A 12,160-nucleotide genomic window follows, 5' to 3' on the forward strand; every position below is an offset into this window, starting at 1 on the left:
TATTTGTGAAAAGGCAGCTGCGTTTGACACATGACAATAATTTAACAAACAAAAACAGAAGTGACTATGATAAAAAATACTGAAACGACATAAACAACCAGTTTTATTTTCATGTTTCCTGTGCACGGAGCTATTTTGAAGCACAGTGTCAAACTGTGCTCAAGAGTTTTGGAAGTGTTTCTCTCACCGCTAGGGAAGTTGGAGATGTTGTTCTGTGTAGTTAAATCTGGTTTTGACTCTAGCAGCAGGAAGTTTGAGAGTAGTCGGGGCTTTTGGCTGAAGCTGGCGGGATTTCCCAGCCGTTCTTGGACCGCTCGTCTTGGTCCTGGCCACCACCACACCAGTCAGATTTACTGTGGTTAAACTTGTGAATTTGAACTTTTCATTTGCTCTCTTTTTGGACTTGCAGAATATGTGCTGTTGTGGGTTAGAAAGTCCCTGGTCATTTACAGTATATAGTCAGGATATGTAATAACTAAGTGAGAATCTCTTATTACTTAGGCTTCAAGTGGTTGTAATACTCCACACAGGGCTCCAACTCATGGTTTTTTTCCTTATGGATTAAATTGTAGGTTCACATTAAAACAATACTCAAATTCACATGTAAAATTTGAATTATGAATATTTCTTTCAATACGCAAATCCAATCCAAACGATGTCAGACAAAATCTTTTTCTGTGCAAAAAGTCATGTTGAGCTAAAGTTAATATGAGGCTTCAGAGTTGCAAACGCTAAAGTTAGTATCTTTATAAAGTAAGTGTTTTTTTTCAGAAATTACTTCCATGTGTTACTATCTCTCCACCATGACTCAGGCAAAAAGCTGGAAAAACAAAGAGGGAATTTCACACTCAAAAGACAGAAGCTTTGGAATAAATGTATACATGGAAACCAGGTCTGTGGATTTTAGCCCCCATCTGTTACACTGGAATTATGTTAGAAAGGGATTCATGGTCAGTGCAGACAGGAGGAACAATTAAACCAAACTGAATGCAAATCATAGACTGTATATAAATAATGGACGTAGTCACCGTGACGTCACCCATTGGTTTGTGGCCCGTTGGAAGCCTCGAGTTCAGCGTTATACTTGCGTCGCCATCTTGTTTCCGATACGCGGAGCAGACCATAATTGGACTGTGGCGGAGCGCGAGGGATCTGATCACTGACTACACGCCTCTCTCCACCGGCAACCCGACTGAGAGAAGCCGCTGCTAATTCATGTTAGCATTAATTGGAGCATTAACTGGGATGTTAGTTTTGGCTAGCAAAAAAACAAAATGTATCTTTCTTACCTCAGAAAACTGAGCAGCGACTCCTTGGAGTGTCTGTTAGTCCAACCAAACACTGAACAAGACATTTTTACTGAACAAAACGTTCAAATAAACAGTGAAAGGGTCAAAGTTATGAGACCAAACTGCTAAACGTCCTCTTTTCTATCTATATAACGTTATATATAACTTTATTGACTCGTTGCCGTGGATGCACATTGCTCTGCTTCTCTCCTGGTGACGGCTCGCCTTGTCAGTGACCTGTCAATCAAAGCTAGAAACGCCCCAAATCATACGATTCTTTATCTTATATTTTCTTCTAAATGGGGCCATTATTAGAACTATTGACATCAAATTGTCTTGAAGAAGATTTTTTACCAGCGATTGAGACCATAAGATTTCTTTTGCAGCCAAACTTAGCACCCCCTACTGGAATTTTCGGTGAATTGCAGGCTTTATGCACTTCCTGGTGGCCTCGATGCTCAGACACGGGAATGCTGCCTGATGCAAATATGTGACTCTATTCTTCAGTCTTTTTGGATTAAGTTCACAGAACCCTTTGTGACATCTTTAGATGTCTTCTAGAAGCAGGAGCCAGTGAGATTTCACTGCAGATTAATTATCTCTCAATTGACATATCAGCGACAAAGCACCAGAAGTCAGAATAATCGTTGTGAAGTTCAAGTAAAGTTTCCTGTAAAGATGCTCCCACATTGTTTTCCAGCTGTAATCTTGCTCTACTTGACTGAGGATGGCAGTGAAAGATAGTTTACATCACGCTGACAACTGGCTGCTGCTAACATTTCTTTTCTTCCAATCAGATCGCAGTCTGAGCACTCCTCTGATTTATGGTGTGCCAGGCTGTAAATGAGATATTGTGGCAGCTCCTTGGGGAAATTGGAGAGATGTCAGCTGTACAATAATTGGATCAGGTGTCTACTGTGCCAACAGGGATGTGTGTAACAACCCTGAATTTACTTATTGAAGCCTCCAGTTTATAAAGCACAGAATTATAATTTTGTATTAATTTGACCCTCTAAAAGGCTGTTTTCAGAGGAATTAGCTCTCCTGCCATGCGTTTCATTAACTAACATGCAGTTGGTAATTGGTTGGCAGCCCTCCTTTTCTGCAGGGAGCGTGTTCCTGCCCTTTCTCTTCTCTCCACACTGTCTTCTCTCTAATTGTTTTCTGCAGGCCACAGGCGAGATACACCGCTGGCAACACAGTTGATATTTTGCAACCACGCTTGAATCAGTTGGGATATAAAATGGCAAAAAGGAAATGAGATCAGAGTGCATTTGCAAATCTCACTATGAAAAGCATTAAATTAACTTCTTTAGATGCATCTAAACATAGGAAACACAGTTAAAAGTTGCATTTAAATGATTTCTTTAGTAGAGTTTGATTTGATTTTTTGATTTGATTCAAGTTATTTTTGAATATGAAAACAAAATCATAAAAAAAGAGTAAGACAAAACATTTAACATGAGATAAAGAATACATATTCGAAAAGGAGTGAGAAGAAGTAAAGCTTATAAACTCCCTCTCGTTAAATATGACTAGTTAAAATCCTTGTCTAAACATGTCTTGTATTACAAAAACATAAATATAATTTACCTATACACAGTAATTATACATATATACATGCATACACATGCATACATACGCAAACACATACGAAAGGAAAAGAAACAACAACATAACCAGTATAAAAAAGATAAAAATAAAGGAATTTTTCACTAATTGCTAATGATAGACCAAACAGTGAATTCAGAAAATAATTGGCTGATTAATCGGTTGGAAAATAATAATTGTTAGTTGCAGCTGTAGTTTGAAAACAATTATTTTTTTTGCAAATTTAGCAGCAGAATCAGACCAGGATGTTTTTATGCTGCTGATATAATATTAGAGCATAATAATTCAAGTACATGCTTTTTAAGAGCAATTAACTTTGAATTCTCAAAAAATATTGAACATTGGCATTGAAATGCTGGAGTGGCTGTTTGGGAAATGTGAGGTTTTTTTAGGTAACTCGTCCTTCCTACCAAAAGTCTGCAGCATTTCTCTAAACACTGGTTCCTCCACAGTGTTGAATGGCTGCATCTCCTTCACTATAAAGCCAGTAACGCTATCTGTGAGCGTGCCATTTTTTTGCGGTCACGTTTATATTTGCATTTTTTGGGCAGAGATATCCTTAATTGCAAGTTGTCGGGAAGTGGAGGACGCTCCTGCTGTGTTTTCTGTTCCCAGCTGAAGAAATTGCATGTGATGGTCGTATTTTAGGACTTTGAAGGTTTGTTGTGTTGCCACTTTTTGTTGCGACTATCTTCATGCAGTTTTGACATACCGGCTCGTTGATGTTAGCAGGCTCGCCGCGTTCATCTGGCTTGAATCCAAAATGTTCCCACACCGCCGCTGTGGCATTAAGCTTTGGAAATGATTCCATTTATGCCACTCAACTCTCTGTAATTTTACAACTACGGCCGTCAGAAAACTTAACTTAGAGTAATTATTTCTTTCACTCTGCTTCACCGGCTTCAACGCTGTCCACAGTGTGTGTGTCTGTGTGTGTGTGTGTGTGTGTGTGTGTCTGTGTCTGTGTCTGTGTGTGTGTCTGTGTCTGTGTGTGTGTCTGCGTCTGTGTCTGTGTGTGTCTGTGTGTGTCTGTGTCTGTGTCTGTGTGTGTGTGTGTGTGTGTGTGTGTGTCTGTGTCTGTGTGTGTGTCTGTGTGTGTGTCTGTGTGTGTCTGTGTGTGTGTCTGTGTCTGTGTCTGTGTCTGTGTGTGTCTGTGTCTGTGTCTGTGTGTGTGTGTGTGTCTGTGTGTGTGTCTGTGTCTGTGTCTGTGTCTGTGTCTGTGTCTGTGTGTGTCTGTGTCTGTGTGTGTGTGTGTGTGTGTGTGTGTGTGTGTGTGTGTGTGTGTGTGTCTGTGTCTGTGTCTGTCTGTCTGTGTGTGTGTCTGTCTGTGTCTGTGTGTGTGTGTGTGTGTGTGTGTGTGTGTGTGTGTGTGTGTGTGCCCCTCAGCTTGACTGACAGGAGAGGTGAAGAAGCAGAGCGACTAAATGTTGATGACTTATGTAAACAAACACGCATGTAAACGACAATTTATCCAGTCCGGAAAAACTATCGTGTCCATTTTTGTTTATCGAACGATAAGTGGATATATTCGTGACAGGCCTAAACACCACCCAACTCTCTCTGTCTCCATCTTTTTCTATCTTTTATGTGCTGTTCAAAACAAGCAGCGTAACTGATGTTTTCTCTACAGGCATATTTTTAGGCTTGCCTTGTCTTCTCTGTGTTCTGTAGATCCAGGGGCTGGAGTGGATGGTGTCCTTGTATAACAACAATCTAAACGGCATCCTGGCAGATGAAATGGGCTTGGGGAAAACCATCCAAACCATCGCTCTCATCACCTACCTGATGGACCACAAGAGGATCAACGGCCCCTTCCTCATCATCGTTCCTCTCTCGTAGGTGTCATTCACCCACAGCCTTTACTGTACTGTACTCCTTATTGTAATTCTTAAAATATGTCTAGTGGGAGACCGGTGTACAAGAAAATGACTCGGAAATAATTGAAAGACGCCGACCTAATCAGTGTGAATCACAAGACGGGGCTGTAATAGAAAACAGGGGAGTCAGGAGTCTCGGCCCTGATTGAGACACTGATGCAACTGTTTGCTTAAATTAAATTCAAGTGTCAGGTGTGCTCACTCGTCTGCCTGCAGGGAGCGATGAGTCAAAGTCAGCAGCAAACACAAAACAGCAGTGAGATACTTCTCAGCTCAGACTACACTAGACCAGTAGTTCTCAACCTTTTTGAGTCGCGACCCCCAATTTAACATGCATGTTGTCCGCGACCCCCGCTCACTGAACACAATCTCACACGCACAGTTCAGATCACCCAAAAAAGAAACAAAATGACCAAAAAAAAGGAAACAAAATGACCAAAAAAGACAGAAAATGACCAGAAAAGACAGAAAATGACCACAAAATTATCAAAAAAAAGACACAAAATGGCCTAAAAAGACACAAAATGACCAGAAAAGACAGAAAATGACCACAAAATTATCAAAAAAAGACACAAAATGGCCTAAAAAGACACAAAATGACAAAAAACAAACACAAAATGACCAAAAAAGACAGAAAATGACCAGAAAAGACTACCACAAAATGATCAAAAAAAGACACAAAATGGCCTAAAAAGACACAAAATGACAGAAGACACAAAATGACGAAAAAAACAAACACAAAATGAACAAAAAAAGACATTAAGTGACCAAAAACAAATTAACACATGAACACTTTAACACAGTGGAGACAGAGCTGACTTCCAAAATGATTTGGCGACCCCCAGAAATCATCTCGCGACCCCAATTGGGGTCCCGACCCCAAGGTTGAGAATTGCTGCACTAGACTACAGTGTTTCCCCTCCTGTTATATCAGAAGTTAATTTTACTTACTATAGAGCGCCAAATCACAACAGAAGTCATTTAAGGTTACCTTTCCTATAGAACAGGTCTATATCTTGTCCTTTTATTAAACAAACTAAATAGCCTTATGTTATTTATTTTATTTGCACGATGGCATGTCATTTCTGTCCACATGGTTACCGTGTACAATTCTCGTCTGCTCTCTGTATTGTTCAAGTCAAAAGTCACTTTATTGTCAGTTCTGCTACACATGTACACATACAGAGAACTGAAATTACTTTTCTCTTTCAGAACCCTAGTTTAAAACAAATATACACATACACAGCTATATACAGAATAAAAATAAAACAAGCTAAAAAAAAATATGCAGACATATAAAAGGCAAAATGTACAGGCTGAATAGTGCAAATGGTTGTAAAGTGCCTTAGTGTCGGAAGTGCAGTTCAGTTATTAGTGTCCTGAGTTTGTGTGTCCAGTAATAGTTTCCCATTAATGACCCAGACTGGCTTTCGTCTAATTTGCCGCGCTAACGTCACATTTCAAGCATTTGGTAGCCAAGCAACCAGGGCCAGGCGGCGGCAATCAGCTGAAATCAACTTCTGTGGAATTTGACACCAATGAGATAGAGAGGAAAACAGCTAAAATGTATCTCTCAAACAGAAAGCATTTTTGGCAAAACCATAATACCTATGATTGATCCGACTTCACTTTGAGCATCCTGAGTTCTTCCTGAATGTCTACATGTGTGTTTTGTGAAGAAAAATGAAGAAATTGCCTTTTTAGAGCGATCAGAAGAAACTGGTACCTCTGCTTTTCCCGCCTTTTTAACATGGCAGTCTATGAGGCTGTTGGTGCGTTTTGGTGGATCATCTGTGCGTCCTACGCCCAAACTATAACTCTGACAGCTTTAGCAGACAAATATGAGTGAGAAGACGTATTTTCCTACGTTTCTATGTATAAATTATTTCTGTAGAGTGGCATCTGCTGCCTCAAGCACAGTTTCCAAATTCATTTTTTGACATTTTTCTCTCCCTCTTCACTCTAGCGATGATGTCATCCACTCTAGCCTCTCCATAGGGTTACATTGGGGGGATTTTTTGTCGTGTTTTTGCCGAATAATTTGAAAACCGTTTGTCGAAACCCTTAGAAAAGTCATAGCACACTTGTCATGGCCGAGCCGGTCGATTTGATACATTTTTTAATGTATGTGCGACCAAAACTCTGGGAGGAGTAGTCGACCGAAAAAAAAACATGAAAGAAACCGAAGAACAAAATCTAGGATTAAGCCCGGTGGAGAGTAGATAGTGTGCTCTTTCAAGCACACTCAATAATTATATGAAGTCCCTTTGTTCCGATACTTGCTTCTGAAAAGAAAAAAAGAATAGTTCATTACCATTATTCTAAAGAGAAGAGAGTCCTCATTCTTTAAGCCCTTCTCTCTCTCTCTCTTAATAAAACAAAACAATTCTTTGTATCTTTGTGGAGCTACTCTTTCAGTTACAGGCTCCAAATTATCTTTTTCTTTACTGCTTGACTTATTTATTCATCCATCCCAGGTCTGTCTCTGTAGTAAAGACATGAGAACACAAGCCGTCAAAAACTCCCAAAACAGGTGGAACTAAGCATCCTAAACACTTTTAGAGCTGCCTCTGTGCCAACTCAAAAAGACACAGTGCAAACAGATTCGAATGAGCTCCTTATCTCACCAAGATAAGGAGTTTCTGGGGGCTAGAAACAACTCATAATGCAGCATTCTGTGGAAGCTGTTGTTACACTTAATCCATTCAGAAATAATATCTGAAGTTGTGGTACGCAATAGTCTAGTCTCCCTCACAAAATCACACTTTATCTTCCCCTATGGAGATTACTGCCTTCTGCTATTTGGAGTGCATGCATTTAGTCTAACCATTCAGCTGAAATAAGTTGCAAAAAATAAGTACACAGTGGATTTTTATATCCCATAAACTCTATTAAAGTTCTGACCTCTGTTAGGTCAAAAATGATCTTAACCCTTTAATGCACAACATATTGAGACCCCTTCTAATGCACAACATGGGTCAAAAAAGACCCACATTCATTTTCCATGTTATTTAATGCTGCTGTGTGTTTCTGTGCTCTATCTTTTGATATCAACTTATTTTACGATTGAATATTCCAAGTAAATATCTTGTTTTTGATAACAACAGATCATTATTTCCAATTTGCTTGTCATACTTTATGAAGAAAAACGTTTTTGTAGTATTACATATCTAACTACTTGGCTAAGTAGCTTGCTAAGCTAACTACATAGCCAAGAAGTTAGCTAAGTAGTTAGCTTAGCACGCTACTTAGCTAAATACTTGGCAAGAAGTTAGCAAAATAGTTAGCTTAGCAAGCTACTTAGCTAAATACTTAGCCAAGAAGTTAGCTAATTATTTAGCTTAGCAAGCTACTTCGCCAAGAAGTTAGCTAAGTTGTTAGCTTAGCAAGCTACTTAGCTAAAAAGTGGATATGGGTCATTTTTTACCCATGTTGTGCATTAGAAGAGTAGTGACACAAAAAGGGATTTTATTAAAAAAAATAATAAAGGAAAACATTAAATTAGGATGTATGATGATCAAAAACAAACTAATTGAGGAAAACCTGGAATACTGAATGATGAAAATAATTTATTGCAAAGATATAGAACATAAAAACTCTGTCGGGTCACTTTAGACCATGTTGTGCATCAAAGGGTTAACAAGCAATCCTTTTATGTCTCTATTCTCCGTCTTCTGTTGGTTGTTTTAAAAGGCGATGAATGAGATGAACACATCAGAATCTCTCCAGTCATTAGTTGTCAAAGTGTGATTTCCCTTCGCTGTTTTCCCACCATTCACACCTTCAGATTCATCAACACAAAGCACTCCAACCTTCACTTGGCAGCAGCAGGAGACCTCCTCTCTCAGGTGGAGATGTTGCTCTCCTTGGAAAAACAACAACATGTAATTGGGTTAAAGCTCCTGGGTTCTTTTTAGCTTCTTTACACATGGCAGGTGAACTGCCCTGTGTTCTTATTCCCTATTCCACATCTCACCAAATTAGTATTTCTTTTTCATGATAATTTACACCTGCAGGCGTTAAAGGATTAGTATGAATAATGTTGTACAGAACAAGTTTTTTCAACAATGCTCAGAGGGCGGACTGCTTTTTGTAGTCAAACTGAGCACAGCAGAGGCTTAAATCTGAGCTCAGGGCCTCTGTTTTTAATGTTCCTTTTAATATGCACGGTGAACTAATATGGAGGAAAGCCCCTAACTCGCCCTCTTTCACTCCTACTTGTGTGTTGGGAAATTTAAGTTAATGAGCAGAGACATTGATCTGCCGGGGTTTTAAACAAAGCCTTCTCCGAGAAAAATCTCACATTGTGAGCTTCGTTTCATTTGACCCTTTCGGAAGGATGTTGCACTTCGCCACTGAAGGGATTTCACGTTAATCCAGCAAAGTTTGTCTCAACCTTGATGATAGACATGTCAGTGAATACTCTGCATCTTAATGTGTAATTCCTCAAGTTCCTCTTCATATCTTGGCTCAGAGTGAGACTGGATTTGCTTGAAATTGACAACATTTTCTTGCATGTTTTTCTTTTGCAGGACTTTGTCTAACTGGGTCTATGAACTTGACAAGTGGGCACCATCTGTTGTCAAAATTGCTTACAAGGTATACATCTTTTTAATGCAATTTTCCCCCCTTTTTTCCCCCTGTTTGCTCTTGACTGGTTTACATCAGAAAGTTGTCTTTTCCTTTGTGTCTCCCCCATGAAAGGGCACCCCTGTTTTGCGCCGTGGGCTTGTGCCTCAACTCCGCAGCGGGAAGTTCAACGTCCTGCTGACCACCTATGAATACATCATCAAGGACAAGCACATACTGGCTAAGGTGAGAGAGATGGGAGCTTTGTCCTCTCTTTATAATGCACTTTCCCATTTGCACTTTATTGCCAGTTTGTAAACTTTATACACACACATACACACAGCGCACCTGGCGCTTTTTTACAGATACATACTCTTTCCTTTCTCATAAGAGTTTCCTCTACAACTTTACTGAACAATAGTAAATTATTAATGCCTGAGATTTCTTGTAGAACTTTGTGATTTAAAAAAAAAAGTTAAAGTAAAAAAGTACTGCCAAATTCAAGCAGGTAGTAATAGAACATTCTCAGTAAAAGCAGGTCTTGAAAGTTGAGTTAAAGCGGTGCAACTCAAAAAAATTAGAATATCATGAAAAAGTCCAATATTTTTTAAAGTAAATTATTAATGCCTGAGTTTTCTTGTAGAACTTTGTGAAATAATTTGAAAGTTCAAGTAAGAAAGTACTGCAGAATTCAAGCAGGTGGTAATAGAACATTCTCGGTAAAAGCAGATATAAAAAGTTGAGTTATAGAGGTGCAACTCAAAAAATTAGAATATCATGAAAAAGTCCTATATTTTTTGTCAATTATTTCCGAAAATGAAACTCGCACATTATATAGATTCATTACACATAGAGTGAAATATTTCAAGCCTGTTTTTCTTGTGATTTTGATGATTCTGGCTTAGAGATAATGAAAACGATATTTAACTTTTTCATGATATTCTAATTTTTTAGATGTACCTGGAGAAGTGTATGAGAAAATGACCATACTTCTCTCTTGATCTATTACTTCAGTAATATTCTAATATACTTCATGATATTCTAATTTTTTGAGATATACCTGTAGAAGTCTATGAGAAAATGACCATACTTCTCTCATGATTTATTACTTCAGTAATATTCTTATATACTTCATGATATTCTAATTTTTTGAGATATACCTGTAGAAGTCTATGAGAAAATGACCATACTTCTCTCATGATTTATTACTTCAGTAATATTCTAATATACTTCATGGTATTCTAATTTTTTTTAGATGTACCTGTAGAAGTCTATGAGAAAATGACCATACTTCTTTCTTGATTTATTACTTCAGACACATAAAAATGACACAATAAATTACAAAAAACACACAAAAATTACAAAAAACACACATAAAAACACAAAAACGCACAAAGAATTGCAAAAAACACACAAAAAATTACAAAAAGACACACACGAATATTACATAAAATACATAAAAACACACAAAAAACATTAAACATAAAAGATTGCATTAAAAATGCGTTGAAATGCTGAATGCGCACTGCAAAATAAAATAAAGATCTCTACAAAAACGTCAGTAAAATCATGTTAGACTTGGTCGAGGTAGTTTTAACCTTTGCTGAAAAAGAGTTGATGCGATAATGGGACATGGAAACTTCTAGAAAAGCCAAAACTTTAGAGGGAAGCTGACAGCAGCAGGGCTCTCCGGCGCTTTCCTGGACTCCAGAGGGTTAAACTCTGCCTTTTCATAGTGAGTTAATTTGGATCTGAAACTGCAGGAGAAGCTTCATTATTGATCATTATCTGAGTTTTTGCTTCAGTAAACAAAGGCTCTGTGGATTGGTGGGTGTCCACTGGGAACATACAGCAGCATAATGATGTCACAATCAGCTGCAAGTCAATTAGTACTTTTAGGAGGATCATTAGACAAGTTGACACCAGAGCTGAACTTCCAAACACGTGAGCTCTGTTCTTAGTTCCAGTTTAAAATATGGCAGCAGCAGCAGCACTCTGTGTGAGCTGCCATTGATTTTATCGACTTTTCCTTGGAGACCTGAGAACAGTGCACCGCGGTGGTCGATCATGATTGAAATAAATGAGCGCAGCAGCTTAAGAGTATCTTGAGGAAAAGAAAAAGTCTGATTTTGGTGATGATAACTGTGTACCTCGTATGTGACTGGAGAGGTAGATCAGAATCAGTCGTACACAAGGATGCAATGCACTGAAACTATAGATTAAGTTTTATTGTCATTAATCTAAAGATCATTATATCAGTATCACAGTTCATTTGTGATTTTCATAAACATCAACTGCACCCATTTTATTCATGCAAATGTTCTGCAACACTGTCAAATCAATTTATAGTGGAGCTATTGGCCTTAGGTTGGCCTTAATTATATTACTTTGTATATGTCTTTATGTTTCAAGGCTTTAAGGTTTATTGACTGTGATTTAATGCACCGTCGTGATGAAAAGAGATCACTTTAAAGCACTTTAAGGAGTTTTAACTCTCTGATAAACTCACATGCACATTTCTCAGTTTGTCAGAGATTTTTATTTAGTGCACAGAACTTTAAGTCCATGGCAGCGGTTGTTAAGCACACTAAATATCACTATAATATTGGAGATTTTTGTTGTTTTTATTTCATTTTCAGCAGTGTAGCTTTTCATTACAACTAAGTTTTCTAACTTCTGTCCAAGCCGTAGTAAGTGTTATAAACATTTGATGGTCAGTGGCTGATGTTATTCAGAGTGAGCACAACTTTTGCTGTTTTATTTAATAAGGTGTACGTGTTAATTATTTCACATCACTTGGAAATCAATTATTTC

General features: G+C 38.2%; 1 protein-coding gene across 1 annotated transcript in view; it reads left to right on the plus strand.

The window, feature by feature from the left end:
* Positions 1-12,160, plus strand: part of smarca2 (SWI/SNF related, matrix associated, actin dependent regulator of chromatin, subfamily a, member 2) — a 98,482-nt gene that overhangs the window by 32,063 nt on the left and 54,259 nt on the right. The window contains exons 16-18 of the mRNA XM_059338211.1: positions 4,572-4,735; positions 9,310-9,376; positions 9,482-9,592. Coding sequence (XP_059194194.1) covers positions 4,572-4,735; positions 9,310-9,376; positions 9,482-9,592 — 342 coding nt within the window. The remainder of the gene's footprint in view (positions 1-4,571; positions 4,736-9,309; positions 9,377-9,481; positions 9,593-12,160) is intronic.

This window comes from Centropristis striata, chromosome 7, assembly GCF_030273125.1.
Source record: "Centropristis striata isolate RG_2023a ecotype Rhode Island chromosome 7, C.striata_1.0, whole genome shotgun sequence".
NCBI classification, from domain to species: Eukaryota; Metazoa; Chordata; class Actinopteri; order Perciformes; family Serranidae; genus Centropristis; species Centropristis striata.